The 27029-nt window shown below is 46.8% G+C and overlaps 1 protein-coding gene across 1 annotated transcript in view; it reads right to left on the bottom strand.

Annotated features, from left to right (window-relative positions):
- LOC119970928 (mucin-2-like) overlaps positions 1 to 27029 on the bottom strand; it is a 254661-nt gene that overhangs the window by 52529 nt on the left and 175103 nt on the right. Inside the window, exons 32-35 of the mRNA XM_038806037.1 lie at positions 20957 to 21131; positions 9589 to 9836; positions 7206 to 7389; positions 1710 to 1932 (exon numbers count right to left, since the gene is read on the bottom strand). Coding sequence (XP_038661965.1) covers positions 1710 to 1932; positions 7206 to 7389; positions 9589 to 9836; positions 20957 to 21131 — 830 coding nt within the window. The remainder of the gene's footprint in view (positions 1 to 1709; positions 1933 to 7205; positions 7390 to 9588; positions 9837 to 20956; positions 21132 to 27029) is intronic.

Genomic DNA, 27029 nt, shown 5'->3' with positions numbered 1-27029 from the left:
CCTGGCAATGTGCCACAACGACTATCATCCGGTGGTCTTGACATCGATCATTATGAAGTGCTTCGAGAGGTTGGTCATGAGATACATCAACTCCATACTCCCAGATTGCCTAGATCTACTGCAATTCGCATACTGCTACAACAGGTCCACAGCAGACGTCATCTCCCTGGAGCATCCCTGGAGCATCTTGACAACAAGGACTCCTATGTCAGACTCCTATTCATTGACTACAGCTCTGCTTTTAACACCACAATCCCAGCCAAGCTCATATCAAAACTCCAAAACCTAGGACTTGGCTCCTCGCTCTGCAACTGGATCCTTGACTTTCTGGCTCATAGACCACAATCAGTAAAGATAAACAACACCTCCTCTACCGGGGCCCCACAAGGCTGGATACTTAGACCCGACTATACTCCCTGTACATACACAGCTGTGTGGCAGAATTTGGCTCCAACTCCATCTACAGGTTTGTTGATGACACGATCAAAGTCGGATCTTGAACAATGATGAGTCAGACAGGGAGGGAGATAGAGAACCTAGTGGAGTGGTGTAACGACAACAATCTTTCCCTCAATGCAGCAAAACTAAAGAGCTGGTCATTGACTTCAGGAAGCAAAATATCGTACAAACCCCTTTCTACATCAATGGTGCTGAGGTTGACAGCTTCAAACTCCTAGATATGCACATCACCAACAATCTGTCCAGGTACACCCATGTTGACGCTACGACCAATAAAGCACAACGACGCCTATACTGTGTCAGGAAACTAAGGAAATTCGGCATGCCCACATTGACTCTTACCAACTTTTACAGATGGACCATAGAAAGCAACCTATCTGGCTGCATCACAGCCTGATATGGCAACTGCTCGGCCCAAGACCATACAAAACTAGAGAGAGTCGTGAACACAGTGCAGTCCATCACTCAAAACCGCCTACCATCCATTGACACTACCTACACCTCCCGCTGCCTTGGGAAAGCATTATCAAAGACCCTTCCCACCCTGGTTACTCACTCTTCCAACTTTTCCATCGGGCAGAAGATACAAACATCTGAGAACATGCACGAACAGATTCAAAAACAGCTTCTTCCCTGCTGTTACCAGACTCCTGGAGGACCCTCTTATGGACTGATCTGATTCTCTACTGAATAGTACTATACTCCATATGCTTCACCTGAAGTCTGTGTCTATGTATTTACATTGTGTAATTAAGTATGCACTTTTTTATGACATGTGACAATAAACAAATCCAATCCGATCCAAGTTAAGTAAATGGGCACTAAAGGGACATTTAGTACAAATAATTGTTTGTTTCATTCTGTCAGCTAACAAGAGATGCATACCGCCAGTTTAATTGTTAAGGTATCAGGCAGAGAGAAAGGTCACTGATATTGCCAGTTATGCTGCCTGAGCTCTAAATGCTCTAATCTCCTCACATTTCATGTAATCTAAAATTGTCATTACCTTTTATGCAAAGAGTTCAAATGTCAAGATTGGTTAACACTTAAAAATAATTTAGTACCTAATATTTGAAGAAAAGGTGTGAAAGTGAGAACCGTAAAAGTGAATTCATAAATCTTGCAAAATGTTAATATATTTGTATTAAAAATTTGTTTATTTTGCTCTCTGACAAACCAAAAAAGCAAAGTTGTATGATCTTAGAAAACCTCAGATTATATATATACATATATGTAGTAAAATGTCTTACTTGCTTGTAATAATCTTGCAAAAAGAGTCAGAGCTACAAGGCTTTTGTGTTGCTTGGGGACTGAACGTGACGTCAGGTCTTAGGGTTGGTAATGAGGATGGTCCATTACAGTTTGGTTTGCTGGAATCTTTTACTTGCCAGTAATCAGCCATTTCTGAACAAGAGGATGCAGTCTTTCCACTGGGCAGCATACAGTCATCACTTTGAACATTATTGCATGTTCCTGAGAATGCAGATCATTGAGAGTGTCAATTTATTCACAATAATATATGCATCCTCTTTAGAGGCCCTTTTATATATTAAAAGATACATTCTTATGAAAAGAGAACAGTTATGTTTCTGCAGTTAGCTCTGTCTGTATCAAGCAGTGTATTTGATGTGAAGTCAGAAGTTCTCTCAATGCAGATATTTTAATCTTGCAATTTATGGTGCTGGCTCAGTCAGGTTGCTGTGGCAATTTATACTTTTACATGTATGTTGCATTTTGGAGCTATGAGTAATGAAGATAGAGGTTCCAACATTCCTTCCACACATGGTTGACCAGGGATCACTGTTATTAGCATATGTTGAAAGGATTTGCAGGTTGATTGATACATATTTGCTAAGGTTGTGAACTTCTTTGCCATAAATTCCTGGGGAGGGACTCAAATATACATTTTCTGACTCATAGGGGGTCACTACCTACTTGAGGTGGCACGGTGGCACAGTGGTTAGCACTGCTGCATCACAGCACCAGGGACATGGGTTCAATTCCGGCTTCGGGTGAATGTCTGTGTGGAGTTTGCACTTTCTGCCCGTCTGTGTGGGTTTCCTCCGGGTGCTCCAGTTTCCTCCCACAGTCCAGAGATGTGCAGGTTAGGTCAGTTGGCCAGGAAAATTTCCCCTCAGTGTCCATGGCTTTTTGGCCCAAATGAAGGCTCGACAGTTGATTCACCGGGGCTACGCTCACTAGCTCCTTGCTAAGAAGGTTGAGCAGCACTTAAACTGCACTTGCTCAGCCAACCCCAGCCAGCTCGCAACAATGACGCCCAGGAGACTAGCCCCAATATTCACGGATGAAGACCTGCAGAGGTCCCTAGACGCGGTGGAGGCCAGGAGAGATGTCCTGTTCCCCCAAGGGTCATGGAGGGTCAGTCACAGACCAGCCAGTGCTGCCTGGGACGAGGTGGCGGCAGCTGTCAGCTCGGGGAGTATGAACAGGAAGACTGGCCTTCAGTGCAGGAAGAAAGTCAATGACCTACACCGGGCAGCATGAGTGAGTAGACATCAATGACCCCCTCCCACCCTCCTCCGAGACATCTTCCACCACCCCTTTCCCCCCATGGGGGTGACCACCACCCCATCTCCTTTAACTCCCCAAACCTTTCCTCTACCCCCCTCCTGCACCACTGTAAACCACGTATGTGGCTAATAATGCCCTCTCTGTGTCCCCTCAGAGAAAGTTCTCCCACAATCGGCGGGAAAGGGCCCAGACTGGATGCTGCGGTGGAGTGGCGGGCATTAGAATCCTCACCTCCTTTGAGGAGCGAGCCCTGGAGGTGACCGGTGTGGCCGAGGACAGGGCAAGCACCAACGCGAAGGCTGGCGAACGCCGTAGAGGTGAGTAACCACCGGGCTGTCAAACGTGAGTACTGATCGCCTTACTGACTGACCCATCGGAGAGCTGCTGGATCCCAGGATACAGCTGGGTCACAGCCTGATGCTGAGCCTCTGGAAGTGGGTTATCCGGAGTTGATGGAATGATAGGGTACAGCCGGGACATTCAGAGGGATGTGCCGGCGTTGGTCTAGCAGATCCATAGCCGCTTGAAGGAGCCCCAGAGGCTACTGGTGCAGAAGATGTGGCCGGGGCAATGAGTGGCCCCGAGACCAATGCTGCTGGTGCGGTGTCCGCAGTAGAGAGAGGGTGCATGACTTCGGCACCATGAGTGAAGTGTCGTGCAGATGGTGACAGCCATGGCTGAGGGTTTCGACAGAATGCCTGCCTCACTGGGGAATGTCACCCAGTACCAGGCCGACCTGATGAGGTTCTATGGGACATGTTCCATTCTCAAATGGACATGGCCGAGGCGCTGTGGAGCCTGTCCCAATCGCAGGTGGGCATTGTGAGCTGCAGGAGAGCATGGCCCGGTCACTGGGGGATGTGTTCCAGTGACTGAGGAGCATCGCCGAGAGCATCGACACTATGGTGCAGACACTGGGGAACCGCCAGAGCTGCCAGAGCCACATGATGTAGGAGTAGCTGGGGCTCAAACCAGCTGCTCCTCCACCCTAATGTGAATCGCAGGGCCCTATAGGCGCCGATCGGGAGGAGGAGGCTGAGTGCCAACCCAGAACTCTCCCAGGGAGTGGCAAGGGTGGGCACCAGCTTCCCCGATTTCCACCCTCTAATGAGGCTGCATCTCGGGGTCAGCACAAGTGACAAGGTGGCATGGATGTGCATGTGCCGCTGACAAGTGTTCCGGGGTCCTCCGGCCTCAGAGGGCATCGAGGGCCACAAGACGAGGTAGGCAGCTGGCTGCTTCCACCTTAGATATGCATCCTGGGGACTCACCTAGAAACACCTAGATGTAGTGGGAGAGCTAGGAGGGTCAGGCATGTTGAGGATCACTGAGCACACCGGGGTGGGAGACGGTACCACCGGACTGGGTATTGTACAGCACATTAAAATCAATTTTGCACAACCATTATGATGCCTCTGTCACTTTCTTCCGCAATGCGGGCTGAACCCCGGACCCCTTGCCCATCTCTCCAGGCACCGCCCCATCCCCCTCCCCAGGGCATTCACCCACCCTCTGGTCCTGGACATGTTCCAGGAGCTGTGTCCCATCCCCTGGGTGTTCGGATGCTGCGTGTGTGGTGTTGCCTCCCGCAGTGTCCAGGCAGTGTCCAGGCATCAAGATTTGATTGGGATGCTAGGAAATGGGGCAGCACGGTAGCATGGTGGTTAGCATAAATGCTTCACAGCTCCAGGGTCCCAGGTTCGATTCCCGGCTGGGTCACTGTCTGTGTGGAGTCTGCACGTCCTCCCCCTGTGTGCGTGGGTTTCCTCCGGGTGCTCCGGTTTCCTCCCACAGTCCAAAGATGTGCGGGTTAGGTGGATTGGCCATGCTAAATTGCCCGTAGTGTCCTAATAAAAGTAAGGTTAGGGGGGGGTTGTTGAGTTATGGGTATAGGGTGGGTTTGAGTAGGGTGATCATGGCTCGGCATAACATTGAGGGCCGAAGGGCCTGTTCTGTGCTGTACTGTTCTATAAATGAATCCCACATGCAACATGGCCCACCCACCCACGGAGATCCACTTAGCATCTGTGAAGTGCTCACTTAACCACGATTGCCAATTCCCTATTGGCAATAGCCTTCAGCCGCACAGCCAGAGGCCTCAGCAGTTGGTGGGAGTCATGGGTGATCAGTGGGGCAGACGAACAGGGACAAGGGCTGCCCCCAGAAAGGGAACACACAATTCAGGGTTGGCATGGTGGTGTCGTGAGCGGTTGCCCCCCAGTTTCCCCCTCCACCGCCTCACCCTCCATCCCGCCTCCCCCCACCCCCCCACCCACCGACCTCAGCCGAGGGCTCCCCTCCTTCCACCGAGCACTGGGTTGGCAAGCCCAGCACTCCCGGGCTCTTTGCCCATGAGAAAAGATGACTATATGCCTCCTCTGCTCCTGACACAAACTCTTCTGCCAAGTTCACACTTTTCAAAAGGAGTACTAATCGGCACCAGCGTGTGCACTCACTGGGGAGGCCGCTGAATCACAGGAGGCCGTTGGATATGGGGTCGTTCTCGTTAAATGTATGGAAATGGGGCTTAAGTGGTGATAACTGGTTTCTTGCCATGCTACGCTGAAATCCCGATTTCGCCTATGTGAGCGAGCCGGTTGCATCGCAAACTGTTTGGCACATGGGACGAATCCCGTTTTTGGCCTCTCCCGCTATTCACCAGCCTTGCTACGCTTGAGCGAGAGTGCAATGAGGCCGGAGAATTATACCCCTTGAGTTTGAATGTATATTGCTTCTAGCAAGTGTAAATTAATAATGTTACAAGCTTGACTGATCATCTTAAATTGGCTGATAGTGTAGCTATCAGCTTTCTGAACAAGTCTGGGTGGTGTACTAATAGCTGGACCATTCTGTGGTCATGGTCTAGAGAAAGGGAAATCTTTAAGGATACTGCTTTCGAAGATTATCCAGCACCCTCCTAAAGATTTTTCCCACTTTGTGTGAGGACAGCCTCTGCAATCATTCTGCTTTTCAGCATATCAAGGGCAATGCACTTATGATATCCTTGTGTAATTGTGTACAAGGAATATCCATGTTGCAAAGAAGTTGTCCCAAAGACACAAGTAATATTTTTGTAAAGAGATCTATTGAAACAGAATGTAGTTATAACATGATCTGACTTCAGCTGTATTATAAAATCATATAACCCCTGCAGAAGTAGGCCAATTGGCCGATCGAGTCTAAACCTCTCCTCCGAACGAGCATCCACCAAGACCCACTACCCCACCCTATCCCTGCAACCCCGCAACCCCATCTAACCTTTTGACACTACGGGCAATTTAACATGACGAATCCGCCTAACATGAATATCTTTGGATTGTGGGAGGAAACCAGAGCACCCGGAGGAAACCCACACAGACAAGGGGTGAACGTACAAACTCCACACAAACAGTCACCCGAGGCTGGAATTGAACTTGGGTCCCTGGCGCTGTGAGGCGACAGTGGTAACCACTTCACATCCAGCATTAACCTCCTAGGGGCCACGTGTCATTCAATAGACTCAAGGGAAAACAATACTTACTTGCAAGCCTCTGCCAACATTGTCAGCAGTTATTTGCTAAAGCAGCCCAGCCTACTTATTTTTGAGTTTTTCTCCTGATCACTGAGAAAAGGTACACTTGAGTTTTCACCCTCTTGACAATACATAGTCAGCTGGCAGCTCACATGATAACAAATTGTGCATGTCTGGCATTCAAATTGTTCCTATTTTATTCGATCGGTGTGTATATTATATCACATCCGATTTGATATAAGGTACAAATGGAATTTAAAATACAAATTAGAGTGCAATTATTTAGATGGGCGGCACAGTGGTCAGCGCCAGGGACCCAGGTTCAAATCCAGGTTTGGGTCACTGTGTGGAGTTCTCCCTCTGCTGCATGGGTTTCCTCCGGGTGCTCCGGTTTCCACCCACAGTCCAGATGGGCAGGTTAGGTGGATTGGCCATGATAACATTGCCCCTGGTGTCCAACGGTTAGGTGTGGTTACAGGGATGGGGTGAGGGATTAGGCCTAGGTAGGGTGGTCTTTCGGAGGGTCGTGCAGACTTGATGTGCCGAATGATCTCCTTCTGCAATGTAGGTATTCTATGATTCCGCGATTTTCACTTCGGAACTTATATATTCATAACAAAAGTGTCTTTGATGTGTATGTACCAACAACCGACCTCCTAAAAGTCTTATTTTAAAGAGTTTAATAAATAGTTTACATCCTTACCACACTGCCCCTGTGTATTATTTCGAAATATTTCACTTGGAAGTTTGATTGTGAAAGTTAAACCATTAAAGGTAACCAGAGCTTTTATTTTAGGAATTTCAAGCATTATGTCAATGCCTGAGCTGGCGATCTTCACACCATCTCTTGAATAGGGTAGTGACACAATGTTGCCATCAACAGTCACCTGAATAATAAGACAAAATGTCACAATTTTTCTAAATAGCAATGTGGCTTTATGTAGAATTATAGAATGATAACAGTACCAAAAATGACCATTCAGCCCATCAAACCCATCCTAGTCTTCAGTAGTGATAACCAATTAACTATACTCCCCTCTACTTTGGGCATAGCATGTATTTTATTCCCTTCAGATACCTATTCAATTCCTTAATAAGGGGTTACTGTTAAATCTGCTGCCACCACACTTTCAAGCAGTGCGTTCCATATCATAGCAACTCACTACATGAAAAATGTTTCCACATGTCACTTTTGTTCTTTTCTAATTTACTATGGGTGTGATTCAGCAACCCTGTTGCACTTGGCATGGATCCGGGTGCAATGAGTGAATTTCATGCAAACCACAAATCGGGCTCCGCACAGGGCGCAAAGCCATGTGCAAGTCACCTGACTTGCTCTGCTGGGCGAAATCCAGATCTGAATACTTACGCACAGTGCCTGGGACTCACCAGCCATGCCTGGCAAATCTCGGCAGGCCGTTGTTTAGTACTGGTTCACATAAACGTGGGCCAGTCATATAGGTACCAGGGGAGATCTCCCAGGCTATTGGAGACCCCGGGTGGTCGGGGACAGGGCATGGTGGCACCCTGGCACTCCCCCTGGCACCTGGGCCCTACCAGTCTGGCACCCTGGCAATGCCACATGGGCACCCTGGCAGTGCCATCGAGACACTTACAGGGGCACTGCCAGGGTGCAAGGCTGACACTGCCAGTGGGCTCTGGTGCAAGGTTTTTGGGCGGTTCTCGAGGGCCTCCCCAACGCTGGGGAGGGGCCTGAAAAGGGGTGGAAAGATCGGGGCAGCCTTCCAAAATGGTGCCCCAATCTGTGAGGAGCCTTGCCTGCTGGTGAGCTGAGTGCAGTCTTGGCAGTGAGAAGCTCCCCGAGGCCAACCAAGACAGCAAAATGCCTTTGGATAGCGGGTGATTTTCGTTGCAGCAGCCGCCAAGATATGGTCCGGTAAACATGCCGTTCAGTGGACTTTAACTTAAGTCCGCTGAATTGTCCTATATAAATCTGTGTCCTCTCATTATTGACCCTTCTGTGACTCAAAACAGTTTCTCCTTACTTACTCTCTCAAAACCCTTCAAGATTTTGAATACTTCTATCAAAACGCCTCTTGGTACACTCCCTTCTAAGAAGAACAACTCCAGTTTCTCTAGTCCCTCCACATAACTCAATTCTTTCATCCCAGGTACCATTCTAAAATTATTCGCTCTAATCTGGAGAACAACCCTTCACCAGTACGCTTTGCTTTTTATTCCTTAGTTAATTTGTGTGTATATTTGACCTTATTTGGTCTTTCATTTTGCTGACAAGCAATAGCCTGTTGAAAGTTAATATACATATCAACCACACAACACTTATCAACTCTCTCAATTTCGATATCAAAGGGCCTAATCAAATTAGGAAAGCACAATTTGTCTTTAGCAAACCTGTGATAGTTTTTATGAAATGAAATGAAAATCGCTTATTGTCACGAGTAGGCTTCAATGAAGTTACTGTGAAAAGCCCCTAGTCGCCACATTCCGGCGCCTGTCCGGGAGGCTGGTACAATATTTGTTAGCACGTACTTTTCCCAAGTCCTAGTTTTGTCCCTAATTAATGCCTCTCAAGGTTTCTACCACTCATGTTAGGTTGAGAAGCCAGTCATTGCCAGGTGTATCCTCCTTCCCTTTTCTGAACAATGATGTTAAGATTTTCAATTATCCAATTCTCTAACATCAGCTCTGTACCGGAGGGAGGATTGGACAGTTATGACCACAGTCTCCCCATTTTATACCCTACTTTCCTTAATAACCTAGGTTACATCTAGGCTTTGTTACTTTGTTTATGCCAACCATTTAATTATTTTCTCGTTATCTATTTTTACCCAATATTGCCACTATTTTCTCATTTACTGCCACACCGGCAGCATTTACTTCTCTAGTGAAGATAGATGACATTTAGAACCTCAGGCACACACTTTGTCACAAAAAGATTTATTTTTTGGTCCTTAATTGGCTTCATTCTTATTTTGACTCCCCTTTAATACTGATATATTTATAAGAGACTTTTGGGATTCTTTTTACGTTAGACACTTACATGATTGCACTCAACACATAGTAAAGTGCTTCCAATGGAGAAAATGCATAATAATGATAATTACCAGATGCTGAAGACCACTTGTAGCAACATTTTTAATCTTTATGTCCAGTTTTTCAAATTTCACTATAATAACACGTGAACAAGAAAGTCCATCTTGTGCATCACAGTGAGAGTTGTCAACATAAATACCAAAGTTGTCAAGTGATGCACTTGTTTCTTCCACTAGGATATAGGTGCAATTTCCTTCATAGGTGTAATATTGGTCATCAAATGTAACAAAATGTGAGTCTCCCCATCCATTGCAGTAGCCTGTGTGGACATTAAATTTGAATATCATCAATTTAATCTGTTGTAATATAGTAATGGTTTATCTTAGTAGCAGTATAACTTGTAAAAAAAAACAACTCTAATTATGATATATCTCAGTCACATATTTCCTCATTTTTTTTTCTTTTATTTCTTCAAAATAGTGATAAAATTTAATACACATCACAACCCCACAATAAAATCAATTACAGAGAATTAGTAGGTGGAACAATTACTGGCATTCTAATCATTACAATCTTAGTTCAAATTCAAAAATGTATGTAAACCTGGGACTCGATTTCAGAAATTTGACACTGCCTAATTTTCTTTCTCTAAAGTTGGTTGAACAGCCTTGGCCATTAAAAAATGAATGCTTTCTCAGCTAGGCATGAATGATCTGAACCAACATCGGTTAGCAATGATCACATTGTTGTTTGTAGGATCTTGCTATATGCAATTTTGTTGCTACATTTACTATCTTACAATTGTGCTGACACTTCAAAAATGCTACATTAGCTGTGGAGCTCTTTGGGATATTCATAGAAATAGAAACTCGGAGCAGGAGTAGGCCATTCAGCCCTTCGAGCCTGCTCTGCCACTTAATATAATATACCACTTGATACCATTAAAAACTAAAAATGTATCTCTTTCTTGAATACATTCAGTGACTTGGCCTCCGCAGCCTTCTGCTTTAGAGAATTCCACAGGTTCAGTACTCTTTGAGGAAGAGATTTTCCCTCATCTCAGTCCTAAATGATATACTCCATATCCTGTTCTGGAGTCCCCAACCAGGGAAAACATCCTCACTACATCTAGTCTGCCCACCCCTGTTAGAATTTTATACGTGTCAATCAGATCTCCTCTCATCCTTCTAAATTCCAGTGAAAATAGGCCTAATTGAACCAATCTCTACTCATATAGGAGAGTTCCGCCTACACCCGTCTGCCTAGTTAACCCACTGAACTTCCACTTTGACAAGTATATCCTTACTTAGGAGAAAGACCAAAACTGCATTCGATACTCCAGGTGTGGTCTCACCAAGGCCCTGTATAACTGCTTGCTACACCTGTCTCTCCACTTTCATTGACTGGCTTACAAGGATACCCAGATCCCTTTGTACATCCACACTTCCCAAAATATCACCATTTAAATAATTCTCTTCCTTTATGTATATCACACCAAAATGTATAACTTCACATTCAGCCACGTTGTACTGCATCTGCCATGTATTTGCTCACTCGCTCAACTGCCTAAATCACCTTGAAGCCTCCTTGCATCCTCCTCACAACTCTCAATTCTGCCCAGTTTTGTGTCATCAGCCAACCTCCATTTGTGAAAGACTCCTGTATTTATTTTCCTCCTTAAATTAGTTGTTGAGCTACTTCAGAAATATAAACTGAACACTTATTGGTCAGATTTCTGGTACTGTCAGTGAAAAGGTCATCTGAATGAATTCCTTTCAGTAGAAAATGGACATTAGAATTTCATATTGTGAAGGTTAAATAAGAAAAATTAACTGTACTGTGAAAAAATACAACTACAAATTTTACATTTGCTCAATCTGTCAATGACTGAACCATGTTCAGTTATCTTACTTGCTGAATCACCCTCATCTTCTATTTGCAAACATTCTCCGGCTGGAGTGTTGCGAGAGATATATTGCCAGGTCTGCTCTGCAATCAATTGCTACGAGATGCGAAGAGCATTTAGGGTGGTGACACTCCTTTGACACACGTTTATTTATTTCATGAAGTCACCTGTTGCCAGACTATACTGCCCATTGTGGGAGTGAACTGAGAATGTAAAAATCTGTTGCATTAATCGAATGACATGCATCAATCCAGCCTCGAAAAATTTACTTTTTTCTTTCAGATCAATGCCTTCACGTCTGTGCTTTTATCCTGCTCCTAAATGGCAGTCAAGATGTTGTCTGAAACCAGACAAAAAAATCTCTATATCCAAGAACTCAGTGACCCAATTTTGGTTTAAATGATGCTCCAATATTATTTTTAATCCACCCAAGCATTGCCCAGATGAGGGTGGTAGCTTGTCATATAGGAACAATAGTGCAAAAGGTCAAAGTGGTACAGAGTCCTCAAAACATCAAATTTCCAGTCAGATTATATCAATAGGCATGAGATGGAAAATTCTATAAGGAGGAATGGGGAACTAGGGGCAAAATTCTCCCCTACCCGGCGGGGCGGGGGGTCCCGGCGTAGCGGAGTGGCGCCAAACACTCCGGCATTCTCAGCGCCTTTAGGGGCTTGGCCTGCGACGGAGTGGCTCCCGCTCCGCCGACTGCCGCCAAAACTGCCGCCAACGGCCTTTAGTGCTACACCGTATTGGCGTTGGGGCTGGCCCTGCGGGGGTCGGGGAATTCCACTCCAGATCATCATCTCAGGGTTCTCAATAAGCAGTTTATTCCAGAACGGCATTGATAGAAGCCTCTGAGCTGCCCATTCGTCCACCATGGAGACAAGGAAAGTTGCAGCAAGAAAAAGTTCCCAGTTAACCTGAAACCTTGGGCCATATTTTCAAAGCAGAGTTGGGAACCCCACATGTAAATATAATTGGGCTGATTGGCAGTAGGCAAGCTTGGCATCCAATCAGAGGCTCTGAGTGCTTCTAGAAGGCTGAAGCTGTCAGGTGACATCCATGCTGGAAACTGCCACTGCTGCTGCTGTGCCAAAGAGACTGGCACGGTAGCACAGTGGTTAGCACTGTTGCTTCACAGCACCAGGGTCCAGGTTCGATTCCCAGCTTGGGTCACTGTCTGTGCAGAATCTGCATGTTCTCTCTGTGACTGCATGGTTTTCCGCCTGGTGCTCTGGTTTCCTCCCACAAGTCCTAAAAGATGTGCTGTTAGGTAATTTGGACATTCTGATTTCTCCCTCCATTTCCCAAACAGGCGCTGGAATGTGGCGACTAGGGGTTTTTCACAATAACTTTATTGCAGTGTAATGTAAGCCTACTTGTGACAATAAAGATTATTATTATTATTATTATTAAAGGGGTTAGGAGGATACAAATGGAACAAACTGGACATGGACACCTAGTCAAGCTACAACCTGATGCTAGTTAACATCTCAAATTTCATAAAAAGCACAGACGGAAACAAACTTTCTTTTGCCCCATATCAACAGCAACAGCTGTGCACTAACTTGCACCAGGCTTTGTCCAGAAAGATAATTGAAAATTCTATTCTGTGCCAGACAGACCTCTTAATATGCTCCTTAAAGAGGGAAAAGGGTTGCTAATTAGCACTGAAATGGTTAATGTTCCCTCCTGCTGCAGGCTTTGAAAATTGCAAAGTATTCCAAATGATACCTGGCCTGAGTATTTATAGCATTTTTAAAATTCTAAAAATAACTCTTAGTTTCTCGTAAAGATTCAGTAAGGGTAGCCCAGTTTTTGGATAGTAATAGCATGGATACACTTTGGAAATTTTGGGGCTGATCCCATTTCAACTCATGTCCACGGGCATTTTGTTGGGGCCTTCACATGAACTGACCAAATAACTTTGTCTATTTCAGGCAGAAGACTGCTTTTAACAAGCAATTTGAGTTATAAACAGTTTATTACAGACCGAATTGATGAAATGAATGTGCAGACTGGCCATGGCACCACTCCACACTCTAAGTACTCGTTATTGAACTTGTGGTCCCCGAAAGGAATATTGCTGGTTTCAATGAAACTACATACATTTTTGGTTTCATACATGGTTTTGTAGAGCCAGGAGGAACTTGAATACTTCTTTAGTCTCTGAACAATGTCAATTACTTCACATCTCCCTCATGATTTTCTGATCTCTCCATTACCATCACTGTTACGTTCTGGTGCTTGGCCGGTTGGAATAAATGCACTGTGGAACATCTAGTTCTTATTCTAGTTAAAGTTTTCTTATTTAACAAATGTGTGGTAAAGACACCTATAAGAATATCATCAAAAACAAACTAACTATAATAAATTAATTGCGAGCTACTACAAACTATGACCATCCACTACGTAAACTCTCTGTCAACTCTCTGAGATAGCAGTGTCACGTGGTTGATCTCTACCCCTACCTGCTGGTCGGAGGTCTTGCATGTCACTATATACATAACTGCTTATGCATATCATCACAATCACCTCCTTCCACCTTTTCATTGAACCTTGGTAGTTGATGACCATCCTGTGCTTCTCCCCAGTCTTCACGACCACCACTTGAGCTCTCCAAAGGCTGTTGCTGGCCTCAATGACTCCTTCCCGCAGAAGCCGTTGGACCTCCGACCTGATGAAGGTCCTGTCCTGGGCACTGTACCATCTGCTCCTGGTGGCGACGGGTTTGCAATCCGGGGTGAGGTTCGCAAACAGGGAAGATGGGACGACCTTAAGGATCGTGAGGCCACAGACGGTGAGGGGGGGTAGGGGTCTGCCAAATTTTAAAGTTAGGCTCTGGAGATGGCACTGAAAATCCAGGCCGAGTAACAGGGCAGCGCAGAGGTGGGGGAGGACGTAGAGCCGGAAGTTGCTGAACGCCACAACTTGGACGGTGAGGGTCACGATGCAGTACCCCCAGATTTCCATAGAATGGGATCAGGAGGCCAGGGGGATTTTCTGGGTGACGGGGTGTACCGGGAGGGAGCAGCGCCTTACTGTAGTGGGGTAGATGAAGCTCTCTGCGCTCCCGGAGTCAAAAAGGCAGGTCGTCTCATGCCCATCGATCTTCACCATCGTCGCTGCGGTCGTGAGGCCGGGACTGATCCAGGGTGGTAGAGGTGAGCTACAGCAGATACTGGGAGGTCCCAGACTGGTCAGCGGTGGCGGAGGTAGCAGCGAGCGATGAATGGCCAGACGAGCAGGGGTCCTGAGACGCCGTCCAAAATGGCACCGAAGATGGCGGCGCCCACAGGGCGCACATGGCGGGCGGCATCAAAGATGGCGGCGCCCACGGGCCACACATGGCTTGTGGTGAGGAAGATGGCGGTGTCCCTGGGTTGCACGTGGTGGGTGTAGGAACGCCGGGCCTGGAAAGAGCGGCGACCGACCAGGCCTGGCAAACAGAAGCAAAGTGTCCTTTCTTCCCACACCCGCTGCAGGTCGCGCTCCACGCCGGGCACCTCTGCCTGGGGTAATTGTTTTGCCCGCAAAAAAAAAACTTGGGCCCCCCCAAGAGTTGGCTGGCTGCCACACGGCGCAGGCTTGCGGTGAGCTGGAGTTGGCAGCTGGCGAGGGCCCATGATGCCCACGAGGGTGCCGTGCAGTTGGGGATGTAGGACTGAACGTTACGGTTGGCCACTTCTAATGAATTAGCGAGCTGCCTTGTTCCTGCAAGATCGAGTGTACCCCCCTTCCAGTAGCCGCTGGCGGACGTACGCAGACCTCATGCCTGTGACGTAAGCGTCTCTAATTAAAGGTTCTGTGTGCTGGACTGCCGAAACAGCCTGGCAGTCACAGTTCCTATCTAGGATGTGCAGGGCACCCCAGAAATCGTCCAGAGACTCCCCGGGGAGTTGCTGTCTTGTGGCCAGGAGGTGCCTGTTGTATACTTGATTTACTGGTCGAACGTAATGTCCCTTCAGGTAATCCATCGCTTCGGAGTAAGTGGGCGCATTCTGGATGAGGGGAAAAATGTCAGGGCTCACCCGTGAATAGAGGATTTGGAGCTTCTGTGAGTCCAAGGTTTCCTCAGCAGATGTTCTGAGATAGCTTTCGAAGCAGGATAGCCAGTGGTCAAATGTGGACGTGCGTTGGCTGCTTGAGGGCTCAGCTGCGGCCGAGCAGGCTTGTTGCGGAGATCCATCGTTTAAAAAATCTTGCTCAATAAATTGATGCACTATCAATTGCCACTAAGACGAGAATAGTGGAACAATCGAGGCTTTATTGAGCAAGATGTTGTGCCTCCTGTAGCTGGAACCAGAATGGCTGCAGCACAGGAGAGCACACACATTTATACGCCACCTACTGGGCAGATCAGTAGGCAGGGAGTTTGTACCTCTAATATACGGGCAGTGCCGTAATACATGTAATATACTATGAGTGGTGACTAACACACATTAGCAGACAGTTTGGCAGCTTTGCACATTTTAAACCTTTGTTAATAACTTCTGCATCTTTACCTGAGTGTGTTTCAGCAATAAAACTTCTTTACTTGTTAATTTAAGGAACCTGTGTGTCTCATTTCTTGCACCGAGCTATACGCAGTTAATTATTCACATTGAGTTGGCAATATCACTTCCCTTTTAAATTCAAACTGTGTTACAACCAACTCAGGAGTGGGACAAAGAGAGCAGTTAGTTCACACCTTAAATATCATATGCAACATGAGGACTGTATTTATTTGTCCAGGGAATGCTTATGACCCGGTCCCTAGGGAGGAAGTCTGGAGATGTTCACAAATTTGTGGAGTCCCTGAGAGGTACATAGGGCTATTACAGGACATGTACAAGAATTGAGAGACTATAGTAAGCAGCAGGGTGGGGGAAAGTGAGAGGTTTGAAATCAAAGTTGGATTGTTAGGTGGATGGTTAGGTGGATTGGCCATGCTAAATTGCCCTTAGTGTCCTAAAAAATAAGGTTAATGGAGGGGGGGGGGTTGTCGGGTTACTGGTATAGGGTGGATACGTTGGCTTGAGTAGGGTGATCATTGCTCGGCACAACATCGAGAGCCGAAGGGCCTGTTCTGTGCTGTACTGTTCTATGTTCTATGTACCAAGAATTGGCATTGAGCCCCTTCCTGATTGTCATGGATTTTCTAATTGAGCAAATGAGACAGGAAGTGTCATGTTCAATTATGTTTATTGATGTAATTGGATTATTTGGTGGGGGTGATGAGCACATGACTGAACATCTGAAGAACTGGAGAAAAGCACGGAATAATGAAGATTTGTAGACCAAAGATGCAATATTTGGACTGTCAATTTGAGCCGAGAGAAGAGAGTCAGAATGAAGGTGCTAACATTATGGGTGAAAACCTGGAGAAGGTGGGTAGTTTCAAGTGCCTGGAGTCAGTGTGGCAGAATATCAAAGTATGGAAATAGAAATTAAGCAATGGATTAGCTCTGGTTGACATAATTAGAAGGGGTGAAGTTGAGTGTTAGGTGATAGAAAAGCATTACTGAAACTGAAAGGAAGAATCTACAAGACAGTTGTGAGTCTGGCTTTGTTATTCCGGAGGAGAGGAATAGTAATCATTATTGTCACAAGTAGGCTTACATTAACACTGCAATAAAGTTACTGTGAAAAACCCCTAGTCGTCACATTCCGGCACCTGTTCGGGTACACAGAGTGAGAATTCAGAATGTCCAATTCACCTAACAGCATGTCTTTTGGCTCTTTCGGAATAAGGACTGGATACTAATAAGATGCGGGTGCGGATATGGATATGAGGAGGGACAAGAAAGGACAAGATCGGGAACCATTAATACAGGGAATCAGTGAAGATTGTGGAACCATTGAAGAAAGCAATTGAATAGTGAGTGGAGTAATATGATCAGGAGGAATTTCTCATTCAGTATGTGGTGGCCCAACTAGAGAGGGGGCAAAACTTGACCTCCTCTTGGGAACAGAAGTGACAGGTGACAGAAGTGTTAGTGAGGGATCACTTTGGGACCAGTGACCATAATTCCATGAGTTTTGGAGAATGATAGATCTGACCCAAAAGGAAATATTCTAAATTCGGGCAAGGTCAATTTTGATGGTATCAGACAGAAATTTTCAAAAATTGATTGGGGGAGTCTGTTGGCAGGCAACGGTACGGCTAGTAAGTGGGAAGCTTTCAAAAGTGTGTTAACCAGGGTTCAGGGTGATCACATTCCTTTTAGAGTGAAGGGCAAGGATGGTAGAAGTAGGGAACCCTGGATGATTCGGGATATTGAGGCCCTGGTCAAAAGGAAGAAGGAGGCATATGACATGCATCGGCAGTTGGGATCAAGTGGATCCCTTGAAGAGCATAGAGGTTGTCAGAGTACAGTTAACAGAGAAATTAGGAGGGCAAAAAGGGAGCATGAGATTGCTTTGGCAGATAAGGCAAAGGAGAATCCAAAAGCTTCTACAAATATATAAAGGGTAAAAGAGTAACAAGGGAGAGGGTAGGGCCTCTTAAGGATGTACAAGGTCATCTATGTGTGGATCCACAAGAGATAGGTGAGATCCTAAATGAATATTTTTTTCATCGGTATTTACTATTGATAAAGGCATGGATGTTAGGGAACTTGGGGAAATAAATAATGATGTCTTAAGGAGTGTTCATATTTCAGAGAAGGAGGTGCTGGAAGTCTTAAAGCACATCAAGATAGTCAAATCCTCTGGACCTGATGAAATGTATCCGTGGATGTTGTGGGAGGCTAGGGAGGAAATTGCGGGTCCCCTAGCAGAGATAGTTGAATCATCGACAGCCACAGGTGAGGTGTCTGAGCCACAGGAAGGTCGCAAACGTTGTGCCTTTGTTTAAGAAGGGCTGCAGGGAAAAGCCTGGTAACTGCAGACCAGTGAGCCTAACGTCTGTGGTGGGTAGTGCTTAGCACTGTTGCTTCACAGCGCCAGGGGCACAGGTTTGATTCCGGCTTGGGTCACTGTCTATGCGGAGTCTACACGTTCTTCCCATGTCTGCATGGGTTTCCTCAGGGTGCTCTGGTTTCCTCCCACAAGTCCAGAAAGACATGCTTAGGTGAATTGGACAATCTGAATTCTCTCTCAGGCGCCGGAGTATGGTGACTTGGGGCTTTTCACAGTAACTTAAGTTGCAGTTTTAAGTAAGCCTACTTCTGACAATAATAAAGATTATTATTATTATTGTTAGAAAGTATTCTGAGAGACAGGATCTACAGGCATTTAGAAAGACAAGGACTGATTAGGGACAGTCAGCATGGCTTTGTGAGTGGAAAACCATGGCCGGGTTCTCTGCTACCCGGCGGGGCGGGCCGTACCGGCGGCAGATTGTGGCGTGAACCATTCCGCCGTTGGGTTTCCCGGAAGGTGCGGAGGAGGGCTAGGCCGGCGCAGGTGGGGTTGGCACCACACCAACTTGTGCCGAAGGGCATGTCATCCCAGTGCATGCTCGGGGGGGTTCTTCTCCGTGCGGGCCATGGCAGACCGTTACAGTGGTCAGTGTGGAGGGAAAGAGTCCCCCCACGGCACAGGCCCGCCCGTGGATCGGTGGGCCCCGATTGCGGGCCAGGGCATCGTGGGGGGGGCCCCACCCGGGGCCAGATCCCCCAACCCTCCCGAGGACTCCGCAGGCCGCCCGCAGAGCCAGGTCCCGCTGGTAAGGACCTGGTGTAATATACACTGGTGGGACTGGCCGAAAATGGGTGGCCACTCGGCCTATTGCGGGGCGGAGGATCGCCAGGCCCCCGACTGGCATGACGTGATTCCCACCCCCGCCGTAAAACCAGCGCTGGAGAATCCGGCAGAAGCGTCGGGGCGTGATTCACACCGCCTCCCACCGATTCTCCGGCCCGACGGGTGTCGGAGAATTCCGATCCACGTCTCAGGAATTTGATTGAGTTTTTTGAAGGGGTAACCAAGAACGTAGATGAGGGCAGTGCAGTCGACGTTGTCTACATGGACATTAACAAGGCCTTTGACAAGATACCACATGGTAGGTTGTTGCATGAGGTTAAATCTCACGGGATCCAGGGTGAGGTAGCCAATTGCATACAAAATTGGTTTAACGACAGAAGACGAAGAGTAGTTGAAGAGGGTTGTTTTTCAAACTGGAGGCCTGTGTCCAGCGGTGTGCCTCAGGGATTAGTGCTGGGTCCACTGTTATTTGCAATTCATATTAATGATTTGGAAGATAATTTGGGAGGCATGGTTAGTAAGTTTGCAGATGACACCAAGATTTGTGGCATGGTGGACAGTGAAGAAGGTTATCTAGGATTGCAACGGGATCTTGATCAAGTGGGCCAGTGGGCCGATGAATGGCAGATGGAATTTAATTCAGATAAATATGAGGTGGTGTATTTTGGTAGATCGAACCGGGACAGGACCTACTCAGTTAATGGTAGAGAGTTATAGAACAAAGAGATCTAGGGGGTACAGGTTCATAGCTCCTTGAAAGTGGAGTCACAACTGCTCAGGGTAGTGAAGAAGGCATTCGGCATGCTTGGTTTCATTGGTCAGAACATGGAATACAGGAGTTGGGACATCTTGTTGAAGTTGTAAAAGACAGTAGTAAGGCCACAGCTGGAATATTGTGTACAGTCCTGGTCACCATATTATAGAAAGGATATTATTAAATGAGAAAGAGTGTAGAAAAGTGTTACTAGGATGCTACTGGGACTTGATGGTTTGAGTTATAAGGAGAGGCTGGATAGACTGCGACTTTTTTCCTTGGAGCTCAGGTGGCTTAGGGGTGATTTTATAGAGGTCTATAAAATAATGAGGGGCATAGATAAGGTAGATAGTCAACATCTTTTCCCAAAGGTAGGGGAGTCTAAAACGAGAGGGCATAGGTTTAAGGTGAGAGGGGAGAGATACAAGGGTTCAGAGAAGCAATTTTTACACACAGAGGGTGGTGAGTTTCTGGAACGAGCTGCCAGAAGCAGTAGTAGAGGCGGGTACAATTTTGTCTTTAAAAAAGCATTTAGGCAGTTATATGGGATATCGGCCGAATTCGGGCAATTGGGACTAGCTTTGTGGTAAAAACTGGGCGGCATGGTTAAGTTGGGCCTAAAGGCGTGTTTTCATGCTGTAGACATCTATGACTCTTTCTGTTGTTGAGAGAAAGAGGAGAAAGAGTGCCAGACGAGAGCAAGAAGCAGTGTGTGGGAGAATGAGAGTTTTGGAAGTCAATGTTGGATTGAGGTAAGGTGAGTAATGGAGATTACTGCCAGGAAGAAGGAGAAAAGGAAGGCTTAAGAACAGATGAAAATATGCAGGAGTGAGAGATTTAAACATAGCTGGATTGGTAGAAGAATGAATGACTGATGGGAAGAGACGAGAAGAGTGATCATCCAACATTATGGTGACTCCAAGTAAAACAGGGGAAGCATCAGGAATAATTGGCAAAATATTTTACCATGCCACATACATAAAGAACTAACGTTTCAGAATTTAGAATGCAGTAAATTTGAGTAATAAAATTTAATGAAAATAAACCTAATTTAAAAATTCATTTTTTCCAACTCAGAGGTACTTACAGTCACATTCGTAATGGAAGCAACAGTGATTTTCATCGTAAACTTTGACAGGTTGATGGCCATTGACACATTTAATCGGTTCAACAGTGGGACACACCACAGGTGTTATGGAAATAATATTCTTTTCTATACATGTCGCCATCAAACATTCACAGAGAAGCCATGTTTCATTATACTGTAATAAGTAGAGAAACATTTTAGGTGATTAGAACACATGGACATGATACTAATACAGTCTTTACTAAATTCTATCTAACGTATGCTATTCGTGAATATGCATTTTAGCTATTGCTGGTTAATTTCTCATTCATGTTCATTATCCCTGTTTCCAGCTGATTCTGACCTTGTATAATGATGGATTTGCATTACATTTTCCTTGATGCATCCAGTTATTGTTGGATGTTTTTTTGAGAATCTTCAGCAATCACCTTTATATCTATGATGTGGAGATGCCGGCGTTGGACTGTATTGGACTTTATATCTGACATGAACTGGGGAGAAGAGTCTGATCCTGCACTCACCACAGTCATTGTCCCTTCATCAGTGCTACGCTGTCACCCTTGTGCTGAGAATACAATTTTGCTGGCAATGGGAAAACGGATTGCACATTGCTTGACAGTGTTTTTTTCCTCTGTTGAGATTTCACGACAGTCAACTCCCGTTATTCGCAACCTTTTCTTTTGTGGACATTTCTACCTGTGCAAAAGTGTCCCCGAAGCAGTTAATAAATCAGGAACTGGAAGGGAGGAACTCAGGAAAATTACAATCACCGGAGAAGTGATACTGAGCAAATTGTTGGAGTTGCGGACTGACAAGTGCCTGGGTTCTGATGGATTCATCTGAGGGTCTTAAAATAAGTGATAGTGAGATAGTTTATGCATTGGTTTTAATTTTCCAAAACTCCCTTTATTTGGGGAGGGTTCCATTAGATTGAAAGATAGCAAATGTGACTCCATTACTTAAAAAAGGAGGGAGACAGAAAGTAGGCAACTACAGGTCAGTTAGCTTAACATCTGTCATCAGAAAAACGTTAGAAGCTATTATTAAATAAGTTATAATGGGGCAAATGAATGAGTTAAAGGTATTCATGGTTTTGTGAAAGGGAAATCATGTTTAACCAACTTATTGGAGTTCTTTGAGCAAGTAACATGTGCTGTGGATTAAGGGGAACTGGCAGTGTACTGTACATAGATTTCCAGAAGGCATTTGATAAAGTGCCACAACAAAGGTTATTGTGGAAACTCATGGTGTAGAGAGTAACACATTGGCATGGATAGAAGAATGGCTGGCTAACAGGAAACATAGGATAGCAAGATGTAACCAGTGATGAGCCACAGGGATCAGTGCTGGGATCTCAACTATTTACAACTTATATAACTGACTTCGATGAAGTGATGGGTGGGATGGTTACTGTAGTAATCCACGGGAGGCAGGAGTTCCGTCACCACACCAATATTTATTTACAATAACGATATTACAGGAGCAGCTACAAACAGTGCTGCTAGCAGTCCAGTCAACTTAAGACTCTTCACAAAGCCTACACAGGTGATTATATGGGCCCCCTCAATGAGCTATCATTGAGGGAGCTCATACTCCAATTGGCCAACCAATAAAGCCAATTGGAGTTCATTACAGTTACCAAATTTGCTAATGCACAAAGATAAGTAGGAAAGTAAGCTGTGAAGAGGACATAAGGAAGCTACAAAATATATAGATAGGTTATGTGAGTGGGCAACGATCTGGCAAATGGAATACAATGTAGAAAAATGTAAAATTATCCATTTGGCAAGAAGAATAAATAAGAAACATATTATCTAAAATGGTAAGAGATTGCAGGGCTCCGAGATGCAGACGGTTCTGGATATCTTAGTTCATGAATCACAAAAGACTAGTATACAGCTAGTAATTAGGAAAGCTAATAGAATATTATAATTTATTGTGAGGGGAATTGAATGCTGAAGTAGGAAGGTTATGCTTCGATTATACAGGGCACTAGTGAGACCACATTTGGAATACTGTGTACTGCATTAGTCTCCTTACTTAAGGAAGGATATGAATGCATTGGAAACAGTTCCTAGAATGTTCACCAGACTAATATGTGAATGGGCATGTTGACTTATGAGGGAAGGTTGGATAGGCTAGGCTTGCTTGTATCTGTTGGAGTTTAGAAGAATAAGAGGCAACTTGATTGAAACATATAAGATCCTGAGGGATCTTGGCAGGGTGGATGCGGAGAAGAAGTTGCCTCTTCTGGGAGAATCTAGAACAAGGGAGTCACTGTTTAAAACTAAAAGGTGGCCCATTTAATATGGAAATGAGAATTTCTTTCCCTGACGGATGTGAATCAACAGTGCAGAAGGAGGCCATTTAGCCCATCGAGTCTGCACCAGCCCTTGGAAAGAGCACCGCACTTGTGGGCAGCATGCACAGTGGTTAGCACAGTTGCTTCACAGCTCCAGGGTCCCAGGTTCGATTTCCGGCTTGGGTCACTGTCTGTGCGGAGTCTGCACGTTCTCCCCGTGTCTGCATGGGCGGGTTTCCTCTGGATGCTCCGGTTTCCTCCCACAGTCCAAAGATGTACAGGTTAGGTGGATTGGCCATGCTAAATTGCCCTTAGTGTCCGAAAAAGTTAGGTGGGATTACTGGGTTACAGGGATAGGGTGGAGGTGTGGGCTTAGGTAGGCTGAACTTTCCAAGGGCCGGTGCAGACTCAATGGGCCAAATGACCTTCTTCTGCACTGTAAATTCTATGATTCTAAGCCCATGCCTCCACCCTATCCCTGCAACCCAGTAGCCCCACCTAACCTTTGAGACACTAAGGGACAATTCAGCATGTTCAACCCACCTAACCTACAGTTTTCGACCGTGGGAGGAAACAGGAGCACACTGAGGAAACCTTGCCAATGAATACAGCCATGACTGAGGGGAAAGAAAGAAATCAAAAATTCAAAAATGGATGTCAGAACTAAACATAACTGGAAAGCTGAAAACCAAGTAATTGTTTGTTGCACTGTCACATATTTGCCTACAGGAGACAAAGGCATTTTACTCCATACTGAGGAAGCTTAAAATAAGAAACTTTGCAGGGTACAGGGAGTCAGTCAGCATTAAGCATCATTGCTTATTTGGTGGCACTGGTTAAAAGTAGAAGATGGGTTCCAAGATTAAAATGAACGAAGAAAGGTAAACGATGGTAAACTTTCGTAGAACTGGGAAATTTTGATGTTTTTGCATCTTGATTATATTTGCTTATTGTCATCTTCCTGAAAAGGTGGTGGAAGCAAAGTTTTTGAGTATTTTAAGGTAGAAGTGAATATTCTTGGTAAGCAAGGGGTGTTAGGTTATCAGGGGTAGATGGGTGCAGACATAACGGGTGGGATTCTCCCGCAACTGGCCAGATGGCCCGATGCCAACGCCAAGAACGGCGGGAACTACTCCGGCGCTAGGCCGCCCAGAAGTTGCGGAATCCTCCCCACTTTCGGGGGCTAGGCCGGCGCCGGAAGGGTTGATGCTGCACCAACCGCCAGCGCACGTTGGCACATGTGCAGAACCGCCGGCGTGGTTCCGCGCATGCGCAGGCCAGCGGGTGTCTTCCTGCGCATGCGCAGGGGGTTCTTCTCCGCGCTGGTCATGGCGGAGCCCTACAGAGGCTGGCGCGGAGGGAAACAGTGTCCCCCACGGCAAAGGCCCGCCCGCAGATCGGTGGGCCCCGAACGCGGGCAAGACCACAGTGGGACAGTAGGCCCCCCCCCCCCCCCCGGAGCCGGATCACCCCGCACCCCCCTCCCCCTCCGAGGACCCTGCTGACAGCCAACAAGTCAGGTCCCGCCGTGATGAACATGTCCATTTCATACCGGCGGGATAGGCTAGGAAATAACGGCCGCTCGGCCAATCGGGGCTCGGAGAATTGACGGGGAGGGCCGCTGCCAACGGCCCCCGACCAGTGCGGCGTAAACCCCACCCGCAAACCGGCACTGGAGAATACTGCAGCCGGCGTTGGAATGGCGGGGCGGGATTCACGCCACCCCCTGGGGATTCTCCGACCCGGCAGGGGGTGGAGAATCCCGCCCGATGTTACGAACAGATCCACCATGATCTTAATAAATAGTGGCAGATTCGAGGGGCTAATTGGCCTGCTCTTGCTCCTTGTTAATAAGTTTGTGTGTACACCTGATCGCCTCAACTATCCATGGCTTAAGAATTAAAACTTTTCACAGCACGGTGGCGCAGTGGTTAGCGCTGAAACCTCATTGTGCTGAGGTCCCGGCTTTGGATCACTGTCCATGTGCAGTTTGCAAATTCTCCCCATGTTTGGGTTCATTTCGCCCCCACAACCCAAAGATGTGTACGATAGGTGGATTGGCCACGCTAAATTGCCCCTTAATTGGAAAACATTAATTGGGCACTTTAAATTTATTTTTAAAAAATTTAATCTTTTAACCTTAAGTTATATTGGTCATGAAATAAATAAAAGCCAGAAATTAAAGACCATAAAAAACCAGGGTCGCGATTCAGCGACTCCGTTGTGCTTGACGTGGATCAAGAAGCAATGGGTGAATTGCACGAGGACCCCAAATCAGGCTGATCTTTAGTCACCCGACTCACTCCGCCCAGCGAGATCAGGATCTAGGTCTTTTAAGTAGGAGAGATCCACACTCACGAGGAAATGAAATCCACAAGGTGTGGATAGGGGGCGGAGAATCCAATTTCATGCCGAAATCGGGCCCGGCGCCGGTCCGGCAATTCTCCGGGACCCAAAATCGGCGTGATCATGCGGCTGAAGGCTGATTGACAGAGGCCCACCCAGAAATCCTCCGCTCCCGACAGACCGAGTTCCTGACGGCGAGATTCTAACCTGCTATTGTCAGTCGGGATGCTGGCTGCGGACTCAGTCCGTGGCTGCCCTGGTGGGGAGCGGGATGATTGGACACCGGGGGAGCGTGGAACCTAGAGGTGACCAGGGTTAATATCCGTGTGGTCAGATCCTCGGCCATGGCCGATCGGTGGGGTCTAAATTTTCAGTCTGCCTCCGTGGTCCGAGGCCGCCATGGCGCTCGGCGCGGCCGCTGGAGGCCACAGCCGTGCGCATGCACGGACTCAAAACCAGAGGTGCGGAGGCCCGTATCCGCAGCAAATGTTGGGTCAATTACTTTGCGTCCCTGCTATTCCCCTGCAGGGCATTGAATTAACTGATCTTTTTTGCATGTAACTCCAGAATAAAACTCCAGCGTTTTTACGCCGGTGTGGGGACATAGTCCCATTTTGGGAGAATCCAGCCCACAGTATTTCAATTATACCAGCACATAGTGCTGATTTTGGGTTGTATAATGTGACTTTTGTGGGGGAGATGGCTGACCATGCAGCTGCAGGAGAGTTTTCCAAGGTGCTGCAGAAATTCACTGAGGAGAGAGGCAGAGCAGATTTTTAACGCAAACAAAACCCTCCAGCCCTGGAAGAAAGTGGCAGATAGAACCTATGGGCGCCATTTAACAGAAAATTTTCTCAGTGTGGTAGCGAGCGGGAACTGCCGCGGGCTCCCCGACGCTTGGCACGGCGAGGCCATCACCTATACCAAATTAATTGGACCACTTAATAAGTCCCCACGGGTTTGAGTCGCAAATGATGGTCCGCCAGCTGATTCGCTGGGGCCGGACCCGCCAGGTCCCTACTAACAAGGGAGAGCAGCACTTAAACTGATCCTGCAGAGCTAAAGCTGCACAGCTTGCAGCTATGCCACTGAGGAGACCAGCTCCACGCTTCAGGGATGATGACCAGACTGTTCGACGTTGTCGAGATCAGATGCATGTTCCTGTTCCTTGTTACTCCCAGGGTCTCAGAGGATCAGCCACAGGGCAGCTAGTGTCTGACCCACCGATGTCCAGCAGTGCTGCCCACGCCGCCCCTGCCGCATACTCTAATCCCACCCCCCCGCCCCTCACCCCACAGCCCAGGGGCGGCACTCCACCCTACCACTGATGGTGACCCCCCCCCCCCCCCTCCCCCGACTGAGGCTGGCGATCTGAGGGCTCCTTTACACCCTCCCGAGCACCACCAGATGGAGCACCACTGCCCC

Source organism: Scyliorhinus canicula, chromosome 9 (assembly GCF_902713615.1).
Source record: "Scyliorhinus canicula chromosome 9, sScyCan1.1, whole genome shotgun sequence".
Classification (NCBI taxonomy): Eukaryota; Metazoa; Chordata; class Chondrichthyes; order Carcharhiniformes; family Scyliorhinidae; genus Scyliorhinus; species Scyliorhinus canicula.
This window is presented reverse-complemented; position numbering and strand designations above follow the sequence as displayed.